General features: G+C 44.9%; 1 protein-coding gene across 3 annotated transcripts in view; it reads right to left on the reverse strand.

The window, feature by feature from the left end:
- Window positions 1-954: 954 nt before the first annotated feature.
- LOC148042914 (uncharacterized) overlaps window positions 955-13,345 on the reverse strand; it is a 19,275-nt gene continuing 6,884 nt past the window's right edge. The window contains exons 4-7 of one of the 3 annotated variants that reach the window (XM_087727620.1): window positions 7,116-7,484; window positions 5,711-5,834; window positions 2,064-2,111; window positions 955-1,150 (exon numbers count right to left, since the gene is read on the reverse strand). In XM_087727620.1, coding sequence (XP_087583746.1) covers window positions 1,147-1,150; window positions 2,064-2,111; window positions 5,711-5,834; window positions 7,116-7,484 — 545 coding nt within the window. In that variant the 3' untranslated portion in view covers window positions 955-1,146. Of the gene's footprint in view, window positions 1,151-2,059; window positions 2,112-5,710; window positions 5,835-7,115; window positions 7,485-11,562; window positions 11,765-12,662; window positions 12,739-13,076; window positions 13,122-13,345 lie in introns of those variants that run through there. The other 2 variants (XM_087727621.1, XM_087727622.1) reach the window with 2 other exon arrangements.

Consider the following 13,345-nt stretch of genomic DNA (forward strand, 5'->3'; position numbering starts at 1 on the left):
TCACGTGAGCATAGAAATGATGCAACGATCATAACTGAAAAATCCGATCATGAGTCCCAGTGTTCAGTGCTGTTGTAACTTTGAACAGCCGCTGTTAAAAGTCGAGTAAAATGTAACTTGGAGTAAAATGATTACATTTTCTATGCAGTAAGACGTAGTCCTCAGCTTACAACCACAATTGAACTCTAAATTTCTGTTGCTAAGCAAGACAATCGTTAAGTAGTTTTGGCCCATCTTATGATTTGATATGGGATATGATATGATATGTGGCACGATGGCTCAGTGGCTAAGACGCTTCTGTCGATCAGAAGGTCGCGGTTCAAATCCCTAGCGCTGTGTAATGGAGTGAGCTCCCGTTACTGGTCCCAGCTTCTGCCAACCTAGCAGTTTGAAAGCATGTGAAAAATGCAAGTAGAAAAATAGGGACCACCTTTGGTGGGAAGGGAACAGCGTTCCGTGCGCCTTCGGCGTTGAGTCATGCCGGCCACATGACCAAGGAGAACGTCTTCGGACAGCGCTGGCTGTTTAGCTTTGAAACAGAGATGAGCACTGCCCCCTAGAGTCAGGAAAGACTACCTATGAGCTTTCTACCTACAGCTGTTAAGTGAACCTCTGTGGTTGTTTAGCCAGTAATACGATCATGAAACAAGCTTCCCCATTGAATTTCCTTCTCAGAAGGTCGCAAAAGGCGATCATATGATCCCCCCCCCCCCAGGCACTGCAATCGTCATAAACACGAGCCAGTTGCCAAACATCCGAATTTTGATCACATGACCTTGGTTGTAGGTGTGGAAAATACTCCTAAGTCCCTTTTTCGGTGATATTATAACCTTGAACGGTGATTAAATGAATGGCTGTAAGGTTGAGGCCTACCCGTGATTCACGATTTACCAAATACCTGAGGGTTGATTAGGAGTAAAACTACAACACAAAAAGCATACACCACAATTGTCGTACAGTCAGGACTTTATTCCATCATGACACAGGAAGCTACTTTGCTGGGATTTTAGAGGGTAAAATGTTGTTGCTTAAGCATGCGTTAAGATGGCCTTGGCTTCCCAGATGGATGGAATTCCCTTTTCTTGGATGGAAAGCTGCAAATTCCACGGTGCTGGTTGAATTCGAACCATTTGGGGTGTTTTGTTTTTACCTGAAAAGAAGAACAAAAATCACAGCACAACAATTACACATCTTGATTAAGACCAACCTTCCAAAAACCAGAGGTGATTTTTTTTTAAACCACTAAAGGGCAACCCCATTTCAAATTTTCCTACCAAGGAGTGAGGGAGCGTTTCTCAATCTGGCCACTTTAAGAGGTGTGGAATTATATAGTTGAGCAGTAAAACACATGGTGACTGTGCTCTGTTTTGTGTATAAACAGAATTTCTAACACTTGGCCACCTGTGGACATTAACTCCCAGAATTCCCCAGCCAGCTTCTCATGCTGGCTGGAGAATTCTGGGAGTTGAAGTCCACCCCTCTTAAAATGGCCAGATTGGAAAACACTGAGAATAAAAAGATTCTCAATTCTAACGGCAGGAATTCTGGCTGTAGTTTCACTTGGTGACTATTGATAATAGCCTAATTATGTCTTAACAAACAATTGGGGAGGGGAATGCTAGTTCTTGACTTATGACCACAACGAAGCCCCAAATTTCTGTTGGTAAGTGAGTTTTGCCCCGTTTTACGACCTTTCTTGCCACAGTGGTTAAGTGAATCACTGCAGTTGTTAAGTCAGTAACAGGGCTGTCAGGTGGCTTCCCCATTGATTGTCAGAATGTGTTCACATGACCCCGGATTATTGCAACCATTATAAGTACATGCCAGTTGCCAAGAATCTGAATTTTTCATCATTTCATGCTGTCTTTGCAAAAAAACAGTCATGTCACTTTTTTCTTTGCCGTTGTAACTTTGAATGATCATTAAATGAACTGTTGTAAGTCCAGGACTACCTGTATTCCATTCTTAGTCAATGTATATAGATATTTCTTCTGACTCAGTTGCTTATTGGGAAAGGTAAACTGAGGCAGAATCTTGGATCTGATTTATCCACTAAAACTTACGCGTCCTCGGTTGGTGAGTAACTTGCTGGTTGAGTGGTTGTTGCATCCCTAAGGAGAGAAGGAATAGGAGGGAGAGAGGGAGGGACAGAGAGGGAGAGAGAGGGGGGGAGAGAGATGGTGTTGATTCCACAAAATGCCTTTTGATGTAGGAAATGAACAGACTGAGACTGAGGGAGGGGTGAAAGGTGCTATCAGTCTCAAATCTTTTTGCTCCCAAAAGAAATTTAAGTCCAGCTCTCCTTGAATTCCAATTCTATCGCAATTTGCTTTGACCGTTAGTAGTTCAGATTTTTGTAGGGAACTTAAGCTTGCAATAAAGCTTTACAGCCATCTGAATTACCCAGATCTCTTGAGTTCCCTGGCGCTTGATATTTGAATTTCTCAGGCCAAACAGTTAATCAATTTCTTCAGATTCCTCCAAAGGAAAACATTCATAAATATCTCAAGGGAAACTCAATAATGAAAAATAGGATGTCTACCTACAGCCCTTTAGCCTCCTTGCTGCTAAATAGTCTGGGGACAATGATTAAGTGCAAAATTCCCTTTCCCTTGATGTGATTTCTAACCTCTCTTTCTTCAAATCCAGAGAAAATAGAAGAAATTACCATCCCTATTCAACTGTAGATTTGCAATGTCCCAGAATTACGGCAACCAGCTGCAATATTCTGGGAATTGAAGTCCTGCATTGGTATTTGTAGGGGACGAGGCAACTCAGGGGCTAAGATGCTGAGCTTGTCAATCAGAAGTTCGGCAGTTCAGTGGTTTGAATCCTGAGCGCCGCATAATAGGGTGAGCTCCCGTGACTTCTCCCAGCTTCTGCCAACTTAGCAGTCTGATATCATGTAAAAATGCAAGTAGAAAAATAGGAACCACCTTTGGTGGAAAGGTAACAATGCTCCGTGTGCCTTCGGCATTGAGTCATGCCGGCCACATGACCACGGAGACGTCTTCGGACAGCGCTGGCTCTTCTACTTCAAAATGGAGATGAGCACCTCCCCCTAGAGTCGGGAACGATTAGCACGCATGTACGGGGGAATCTTTACCTTATTGGTATTCCTACTGAAATTCCTTTGCTCTTAACAGACGTTTCCTGTTTCATTTTGTCTGATGTATCTGCTTTGAATATCATCTAGATATTGCCCTTTGCTTCGGCCAGGCCTACCCAGTGCAAAGAGGCAACAACTGAGCCGAGGTGGCGCAGTGGTTAAATGCAGCACTGCAGGCTACTTCAGCTTGACTGCAGTTCTGCAGTTCGGCTGTTCAAATCTCACCGGCTCAGGGTTGACTCAGCCTTCCATCCTTCCGAGGTGGGTAAAATGAGGACCCGGATTGTTGTTGGGGGCGATATGCTGACTCTGTAAACCGCTTAGAGAGGGCTGAAAGCCCTAAGAAGCGGTATATAAGTCTAACTGCTATTGCTATTGCTATCGGGCCAGCAGTTTGGGGAGTGGTGTCAAGCTGGTCACACCAAACCTGTTGTCCACACACCCTCCCTGCGAGGTCAACCACAGCCCTGACGTGGCCCTCAATGAAATTGAGTTTTTTTAAAAAAAATTGTTAGGTATAATTACTGACTGTACAGCGGTAGAGATTAACTTGATTTTACACTTAATAACGTCAGCAAGACCGTTGGTGGCGCAATACTGGAAGAAGGAAGACTTGCCTACAATTCAAGAATGGACATTGAAAGTCACAAATTTGGCCGAGATGGCTGAAATATCTGCATATCTTAAAGACCACTCAAACGAGAGATATAAACGAGACTGGAAAAAGTGGATTGATTATATACAAAATAAATACAGGACCAAGAAATTCCAGATAGCCTATGGTTAAGATCAGGGATGATTTAAATTGTTTAAAGTTAGTTTAGCAAGGAGGAGCTAAGTTCAATGTAAAGATGTTATTAATTTCTTATTCTTCCCCCCCCCCCCAATATATCTTAGACTGTGTTTGTTAAAAATCTATACCGTGTACGGGTTCTGGGAAGTCGGGGGGGGGGGTAGGTTGTGGGGGGTTGTGGGGGAGGGTGGGGGAGGGATATATCAGGTTAGATGAGATTTGTTAGATTTCAATGTAATTTGACTCCACATGTATACTGTTTTTTTTTTCTTTATTCTATATTCTCATTACTATTATTACTACTTTTTCTTTAAAAATAGGATAGGCTAAGCATATTGACATGTAGTGGAAATACACCAAGGAGAGGAGGAGTGGGAAAGAAGAAAGATGGGAAGAGAAGGATAGGAGAGAGGGTAAGCAATAGCAATAGCAGTTAGACTTATATACTGCTTCATAGGGCTTTCAGCCCTCTCTAAGCGGTTTACAGAGTCAGCATATTGCCCCCAACAACAATCCGGGTCCTCATTTTACCCACCTCGGAAGGATGGAAGGCTGAGTCAACCCTGAGCTGGTGAGATTTGAACAGCCGAACTGCAGAACTGCAGTCAGCTGAAGTAGCCTGCAGTGCTGCATTTAACCACTGCACCACCTCTGCTCTTGCCACATGAGTAAGGGGGGAAGATGAGAAGGATAAGGAGGAGTGGATTGTAGAGAGAGGAGAAGGAGAAAGGGAGGGGAAGTAGAGTAGGAAAGGATGATGGAGGGAAGATAGAAAGTTGGAGGGTGGTAGAAGAAAGAGGTGTATGGAGAGCAGAAGAGCTATAATGGGTTTCTATTTTGGGGGGGGGGCATTGTTGACAAGAGGAACTGATGTAATTATTATTTAACACTATATGATATGGGCTATGTATAGTATACATGTGAGTGTGTGTTATGAAAATGAAAATGGAAATAAAAAATTTAAACATAAAAAATAATTTAAAAAAATGAGATTGAGTTTGACACCCCTGCGTTATTCGTTCTCATTTCATTTTTTCCCCCATTTTATTATGCATTTATAGGCCGCCCTTTTCCCTGAGGGGACTCAGGGCGGCTTACAATAAAAGGGGAAGGGGAGTGTAGGACAAATACAAAAAGAAATGTGAGCAAAAATAAATTAAACAATAAAACACAACATTCACTCGACATTCGGGAGGGGCTAAAGGAAAGACTTATCCCCAGGCCTGACGGGCTAGCCAGATCTTGAGGGCTGTGCGAAAGGCCTGGACGGTGGTGAGGGTGCGGATCTCCACGGGGAGATTGTTCCATAGCGTCGGAGCCGCAACAGAGAAGGCTCTCCTCCGGGTAGTCGCCAGTCGGCACTGACTGGCGGATGGAATACGGAGGAGGCCAGCTCTATGCGATCTGATGGAACGCAGGGAGGTAATTGGCAGAAGGCGGTCTCTCAGATAGCCAGATCCACTACCATGGAGCGCTTTATAGGTGGTGAGTAGGACCTTGAAGTGCACCCGGAGATCGACAGGTAGCCAGCGCAGCTCACGGAGGATCGGTGTTATGTGGGCGAACCGTGGTGCGCCCACGATCACTCGCGCGGCCGCATTCTGGACTAGCTGAAGTCTCCGGGTGCTCTTCAAGGGCAGCCCCATGTAGAGCACGTTGCAGTATTCCAGCCTAGAGGTCACAAGGGCACGAGTGACTGTTGTGAGGGTTAGGGTTAACGTTCTGCGTTCAGATTTTCCCTCCCTTTCTTTGGGTTTTCCAAAAGTTTAAAACTGGATGTGCTTAACGTAAGGAGGAGTTTACATTACCTAGAAGGAATTCCTCCATATTGGTAGGCCGCTACGACTATAACGAGCAAGACCCCAATCAGGCACCCAGCAGAAATGCCAGCAATAACTCCTGCGCTGAGTCCTTTCTTCCTTGGCTTTCGTGCTAAAGACACAAGAGAAAGGTTGTTCGAAGACACCACAGCACCCAACAAAAAAAAAGTGACCGATGACAGATTTTCACACTGACAACAGTTGTGGTCCCATGACTTAAAATTGGCAACCGGCATGTATTTACGACGGTTGCCGGGGTTACGTGATTCCCTTTTGCGACCGTCGGATGAGCCAAGTCAATGGGGGAGCCAAATGCACTGAACTGCCGTGATGCTCCCTTAACAACTGGAGCGATTCACTGAACAACGGTAGCAAGAGAGGTGGTAAATGGAAGCAAAACTCTTTTCCGTCTTGCCCAGTGATCTAAATTTGGAAAATTGTGGTCATAAGTCAAGGACTATTTGCATTATGATTTTTGGCCATGTTGGCCGGGGAATTCTGGGGAGTTGAAATCCGGGCATCTTAAAGTTGCTCGCGTGAATAGCAATAGCAATAGCAATAGCAGTAGACTTATATACCGCTTCATAGGGCTTTCAGCCCTCTCTAAGCGGTTTACAGAGAGTCAGCATATTGCCCCCAACAATCCGGGTCCTCATTTTACCCACCTCGGAAGGATGGAAGGCTGAGTCAACCCTGAGCCGGTGAGATTTGAACCGCTGAACTGCTGATCTAGCAGTAGCCTGCAGTGCTGCATTTAACCACTGCGCCACCTTGGCTCGCTGTGAAGAAAGATGCTTTAACTGTTTCTTCAAGGGAAGGGTAATCTTTCATTCAATCCAAATCAGCTTTGGAGCCGCGCAAACCCTCATCCTTCTCACTAATGGAGGAACCGGAAACCATAATCCACTGAGTGAAAAAGGAAAGTCCTCTTTCTCCAGATAGCTACGGATTGTGGGGGTGGGGAAGGTGAGTTTGGACTGGGACATTCGTGGAGCGATCGGGAATTATCTAGAGCAGGGGTGTCAAACTCAAGACTCGTGGGGGTGCTTAAATCAGGCCCATGGGGCCAGCCTGCAAATATCAAAGGACCAGGCTGCGGTGCCTCTGCTGGCCAAAACGGGCCATGCAGAGGGCCACGTGCGGCTCCCACACAGTCCGTTTTTGGCCTCCACATCCTCCTGCAGCACTCTGCTGGCCAAAAGCGGGCCGTGAATAGGCCCTCGAAGAAATCCAGTTTGACACCCCTGATATAGAGGGCAAATGTTGTGTTTCTTGGAGGCCAGCTTAATTATTCCCTCTTTAAACCAATCTAATAATTCCAGGAGCAGCTGAGCCAGACTGAAAACAAGGGTTTAAAAAAAAGCCCAAACCACCAGGAAACGTGTGAATTTACCTTTTCTGATATGTAGGTACAATTCCCCTAACAAGGTTTTTGTAGGGAGTTTCATGCTTAACCAGTACATGGCCATGTCTAAATTTGAAACATTCCTGATGGCAAGGACGCAGTCTTGCATCGCCCTGTGGTCGTAGTGAAAGCCAGATAGGGGCTTGAAGGTGTTGTTCGACGGATAATACAGCACGATTTCAAAGTAAGTATCATTTTCTCCCATAGACCAGAAGCAGAATTCGGTGTTGTTCGGGGGCTTCTGGGGAATGAGCTTGATATTCTTCCCTTCTGAAGGAAATGGTGGCACCACATCAATGTTAAAATCGATCCTTCTCTCAGCTTGGATGATCACAAAGTAGGAACTCACAAGATGAGCTGCGAATGAAAAGGCATGTATGTATCTCTCTATCTCTCTATCATCTCTCTATCTCTCTATCTCTCTATCTCTCTATCTCTCTATCTCTCTATCTCTCTATCTCTCTATCTCTCTATCTCTCTATCTCTCTATCTCTCTATCTCTCTATCTCTCTATCTCTCTATCTCTCTATCTCTCTATCTCTCTATCTCTCTATCTCTCTATCTCTCTATCTCTCTATCTCTCTATCTCTATCCCTCTCTATCTCTCTATCCCTCTCTATCCCTCCCTATCTCCCCATCTCTCCATCTCTCTATATCTATATCCTCCCTCCAGTGGTGGGTTTCAAATTTTTTTAGAACCTCTTCTGCAGGTGTGGCCTGCTTTGTGGGAGTGGCTTGCCGGCCATGTGACCGGGTGGGAGTGGCTTGCCAGCCATGTGACTGGGTGGGCGTGACCAACTTATAAAATGTGGTGAAACTCACTTAACAATGCTCTTGCTTAGCAACCAAAATGTTGGCTCAGAAACTCTGGCATTTGAAGCACGCAAGTCTTAAAGCTACAAGACCCTTGCACCCCTAACACTTTAGGAAAAAAAAACCAGGGGTGTTCAAACTTCACACCTTTAAGACTTGTGGACTTCAACTCCCAGAATTCCTCCTCCTGTCATGTTGGCTCAGGAACTCTGGCATTGAAGTGTGCAAGTCTTAAAGCTGTCAAGTTACAAGACACTTGCATACCAACCCTTTAGAACCCCCCCCCCCAGAGGTGTTCAGACTTGACAGCTTTAAGACTTGTGGACTTCAACTCCCAAAATTCCTCTTCTCGCTCTTCATCTTGATGATGTGCAGACAGGCGGGGGGAGGGAGCTGAAACCGGTTCTAAACGGCACTGTAGATTTGTGGAACCTCTTCTATAGAAGCGGTTAGAACCCATCCCCGCTTCCCTCTCTCTCACTCTCTTCTTTCTCTCTGTATCCATCCATCCATCCATATGTATCTATGTATCTATGTATGTATGTATGTATGTATCTATCTATCTATCTATCTATCTATCTATCTATCTATCTATCTATCTATCTATCTATCTATCTATCTATCTATCTATCTATCTATCTACCTACCTACCTACCTACCTACCTACCTACCTACCTATCTATCTATCTATCTATCTATCTATCTATCTATCCTCCTTCCCTCCCTCCCCCCCTCTCTGTATCTATCTATCTATCTATCTATCTATCTATCTATCTATCTATCTATCTATCTATCTATCTATCTATCTATCTATCTATCTATCTATCCTCCTTCCCTCCCTCCCCCCTCTCTCTGTATCTATCTATCTATCTATCTATCTATCTATCTATCTATCTATCTATCTATCTATCTATCTATCTATCTATGAAGACACAGACATTGCGATCTCCAGAAATTGAAATATATTGCTCACTTAGCTTTCGTTAGCCTCTGATAACACCGCCAGAGTGCAAAAACTACCATTAAAGAGATATCTGCCTTTATACACCATTAATCAGTTTGACCATTGCACTACCATTGCACTCATGATCGACCCCTCCACCTGCCTCCCACCTGCAATTAGCTTTGGCGTTTTTACATCAGGCATGTTAATCGATGGAGGTTTAGCTGCTCATCCCCAGAGAATAACGCTGAGCTGTCTGATGTTGCAGGGAAATAAGTGACTTACCACCATTTTTTCACGCTTAGAAGACTGCTGAGTCATCCCCATAGTCATGTGATCAAAATCCAGGCGCTTGGCAACTGACTCCTATTTATGACGGTTGCAGGCTCCCAGGGTCCCTTTTTGTGACCTCTTGACAAGCAAAGTCAACGGGGAAGCCACATTCACTTCACAACCGGTTTACTAACTGAACAGCGGCAGTGATTCATTGAGCACCTGCAGTGATTATCTTAACAACGGTGGCAGGAAAGGTCATCAAATGGGCCAAAACTCACTTAACAAATGTCTCACAACAACAGAAATTTGTGGGTCAATTGTGGTCATGAGACACAGGCTACCTGTATGTTGTTCAGCTGCTGTGAACCTCAGGGAAGCATTTAACATTAAACTTGGCTTTCCAGTCCAGTTTAAGATCCAACTCATCTTCACTTCCCCAAGCCCATCCCTGGCTCGGCCCCCTCATTCCAATAGAATATCTGTCTCTCACCTGCTAGAAACCAAATCAGCCAAGATTGTTCACATCCAGAGGTGGTAACAGCTGTCCAGTGGTGTCTGGAAGGTATTCCTGCCATTCTTGGGGATGGATGAGTCTTAACCATGGTGGGAGATTATCTGCACAGCTGGAGGTCTGGAACTTCTCCATTTATTTCCCCCATTGGGTTCTCTGACCGTAAATTGAGTCCACCTACTATTCACCCATCCCCAGTCTATTCCTCTATAGTGTGGGGTCTTGGCAGGAATTCCCACCTACCTTTTCCAGGTAACAGGAAGAGGTCATAAAGCAGACATGTGAGTCATAGTGAGCAAAGGATTCTGGGTGAAGGGGTGGGCTTCAAAAAAGTCAGCAACGGGTTCTCTGCATGGTTTCCGGGTGGGCGTGGCCACGGTGGGTGTGACCTAGCCATCCTCCTGCACCACAGCGGGGGGGGGGAGGGCTTTTCACCAGTGGTGGGATTCGAATAATTTAACAACTGGTTCTTTGTCTTAATGATTTCTTCCAACAGCCAGTTCACCAAACTGCTCAGAAAGTTAACAACCGTTTCCCCCAAAGTGGTGCGAACTGTCTGAATCCCACCACGGGTTTTCGCCTTCCGGAGGCTTTCCATGAGCCTCTGAGAGGGTGAACACTGCCTCCCACAGCCACCGGAGGCTTTCCTGAAGCCTGGGGAGGGCGAAAAACGGCCTCCCCCTCCTCCCCTCCCGGAGGCTCTCCAGAAACCCGAAACAGAAGGCAATTGTTAAGTAATTTTGCCCCATCTTATGATTTGATACGGGATATATGATATGATATGGGATGCAGTGGCTAAGATGCTGAGCCTGTCGATCAGAAAGGTCGAACTTCAGCGGCTGGAATCCCTAGCGCATTATAATGGATTGAGCTCCTGTTACTTCTCTTAGCTTCTGCCAACCTAGCAGTTTGAAAGCCTGTAAAAAATGCAAGTAGAAAAAGAGGAACCACCTTTGGTGGGAAGGCTTTCTGTGCACCGTCAGCATTTGGTAATGCTGGCCACATGACCATGGAGACGTCTTCAGACGGCGCTGGCTGTTCGGCTTTGAAATGGAGATGAATACCACCCCCTAGTGTCGGAAATGACTAGAACATATGTGCAAGGGGAACTTTTACCTTTACCTATGATCTTTCTGGCTACAGTTATTAAGTGAACCACTGTAGCTGCTTACTTAGTAATAGGATTGTGAAACAAGTTTCCACATTGACTTGGCTAGAAGGTCACAAAAGTTGATCACATCACTACGGACACTGCAATCGTCATAAACACAAGCCAGTTGACAAGCATCCGAATTTTGATCACACGAGAGACCGCCTTCTGCCGATTACCTCCCTTCGTCCCATCAGATTGCATAGAGTAGGCCTCCTCCGAATTCCATCCGCCAGTCAGTGCCGACTGGCGACTACGCGGAGGAGAGCCTTCTCAGTAGCAGCTCCGACGCTTTGGAACGATCTCCCCGTGGAGATTCGTACCCTCACCACCCTCCAGACCTTCCGCACAGCCCTTAAGATCTGGCTATCCCGTCAGGCCTGGGGATAAGACCCTAATCTCGCCCCACCCGAATGCTGAATGAATGTTGTGTTTTATTGTTTTATTTTATTATACTCCACATTTTCTTTTTGTGTTTTGTCTTGCACTCCCTTCCTACAAATTGTAAGCCGCCCTGAGTCCCCTCAGGGAAAAGGGCGGCCTATAAATGTCAAATAAAATGAAATGAAAATGAAATGACCTTGGTTGTAGGTGTGAAAAGGGGTCCTTTTTTCAGTGATGTTGTAACCTTGAACGGTGATTAAATGAATGGCTGTAAGGTTGAGGCCCACTTGTGATTTATGATTTCCCACAGTCCTGAGGATTAGGAGTAAAATTACAACACAAAAAACATACAGCACAATTGTTCTACAGTCAGGACTTTATGACACAGGAAGCTACTTTGCTGTCTCTGGGGATTTTAGAAGGTAATATGTTGTTGCTTAAGGATGCGTTAAGATGGTCTTGGCTTCCCAGATGGATGGAATTCCCTTTTCTTGGATGGAAAGCTGCAAATTCCATGGTGCTGGTTGAATTTGAACCATTTGGGGTGTTTTGTTTTTTACCTGAAAAGAACAACAAAAATCAGAGCACAACAATTACACATCTTGATTAAGACGAACCTTCCAAAAACCAGAGGTGATGTTTTTAAACCACTGGGGGAGCAACCTCATTTCAAATTTTCCTACCAAGGAGTGGGGGAGAGTTTCTCAATCTGGACACTTTAAGAGGTGTAGATTTATATAGTTGAGCAGTAAAACACATGGTGACTGTGCTCTGTTTTGTGTGGTTCTTTATATAAACAGAATTTTTAACACTTGGCCACCTTAAGACCTGTGGACATTAACTCTCAGGATTCCCCAGCCAGATCCCCATGCTGGCTGGGGAATTCTGGGAGTTGAAGTCCACCCCTCTTAAAATGGCCAGACTGAGAAACATTGAGAACCAAAAGAGTCTCAATTCTAACTGCAGGAATTCTAGCTGAAGTTTGACTTGGTGGCTATTGATAATATTGAAAATAATCCAATTATGTCTTAACAAACAATTGGGGGAGGATGCTAGTCCTTGACTTATGACTACAACCAAGCCCCAAATTTCTTTTGCTAAGTGAGTTTTGCCCCATTTTACGACCTCTCTTGCCACAGGGGTTAAGTGAATCACTGCAGTTGTTAAGTCAGTAACAGGGCTGTCAGGTGGCTTCCTCATTGATTGTCAGAATGTGATCACATGACCCCGGATTATTTCAACCGTTATAACTACATGCCAGTTGCCAAGCATCTGAATTTTTCATCGTTTCATGCTGCCTCTGCAAAAAATATTCATAAGACAAGGTTTTTCAGTGTCGTTGTAACTTTCAATGGTCATTAAACAAGTGGTTGTAAGTCCAGGACTATCTGTATTCCATTCTTAGTCAATGTATGTAGGTATTAAGAAAGATAAGCCCCAATATTTTGAAGAACTAACCCATCACATTTTATTTCCTTCTGTGTCTGGATTCCGGCTGCCTGCTACTGCTTGCTTCCCCTCCTTATTCACTGATCTACGGGAACAAAAGGATTAATTGAGGTATACACTAAGCAGGAATTCCTTCAAACGAGCAGCGAGTTCTTTCTTTCCCTTTGTTCCTTTCCCCCAATATTTCTAATTTTTTCTCCCAGGCCTCCTTAGGATGTTCTGGCCCATCTCCCCAAACCCAACAAACCCTCTGAAGTGAACTCAAATATTCCTTTATTAGGAGAGCCAGCAGCCCTGGGAAAAAGTTCCCACTTTATCAGAGGACTCTAATAAATTTATTTCAGTGACCTTTTGACTCGGTTGCTTATTGGGAAAGGTAAACTGAGGCAGCATCTTGGGTCAGATTTAGCCACTAATACTTACGTATCCTGGGCTAGTGAGTCTCTTGCTGCTTGTGTGGCTCCAGTCCTAAGGAGAGAAGGAATAGAAGGAAGAGAGAGATAGAGGGAGGGGGGGAGGGAGGGAGGGAGGGAGGGAGGGAGGGAGGGAGGAGAGAGAGAGAGAGAGAGAGAGAGAGAGAGAGAGAGAGAGAGAGAGAGAGAGAGAGAGAGAGAGAGATGGTGTTGATTCCACAAAATGCCTTTTGATGTAGGAAATGAACAGACTGAGACTGAGGGAGGGGTCAAAGGTGC

This window comes from Thamnophis sirtalis, unplaced genomic scaffold (genome assembly GCF_051295495.1).
Source record: "Thamnophis sirtalis isolate CommonGarterSnake01/CBP01778 unplaced genomic scaffold, rThaSir2_p1.2 scaffold_13, whole genome shotgun sequence".
Taxonomy (NCBI): Eukaryota; Metazoa; Chordata; class Lepidosauria; order Squamata; family Natricidae; genus Thamnophis; species Thamnophis sirtalis.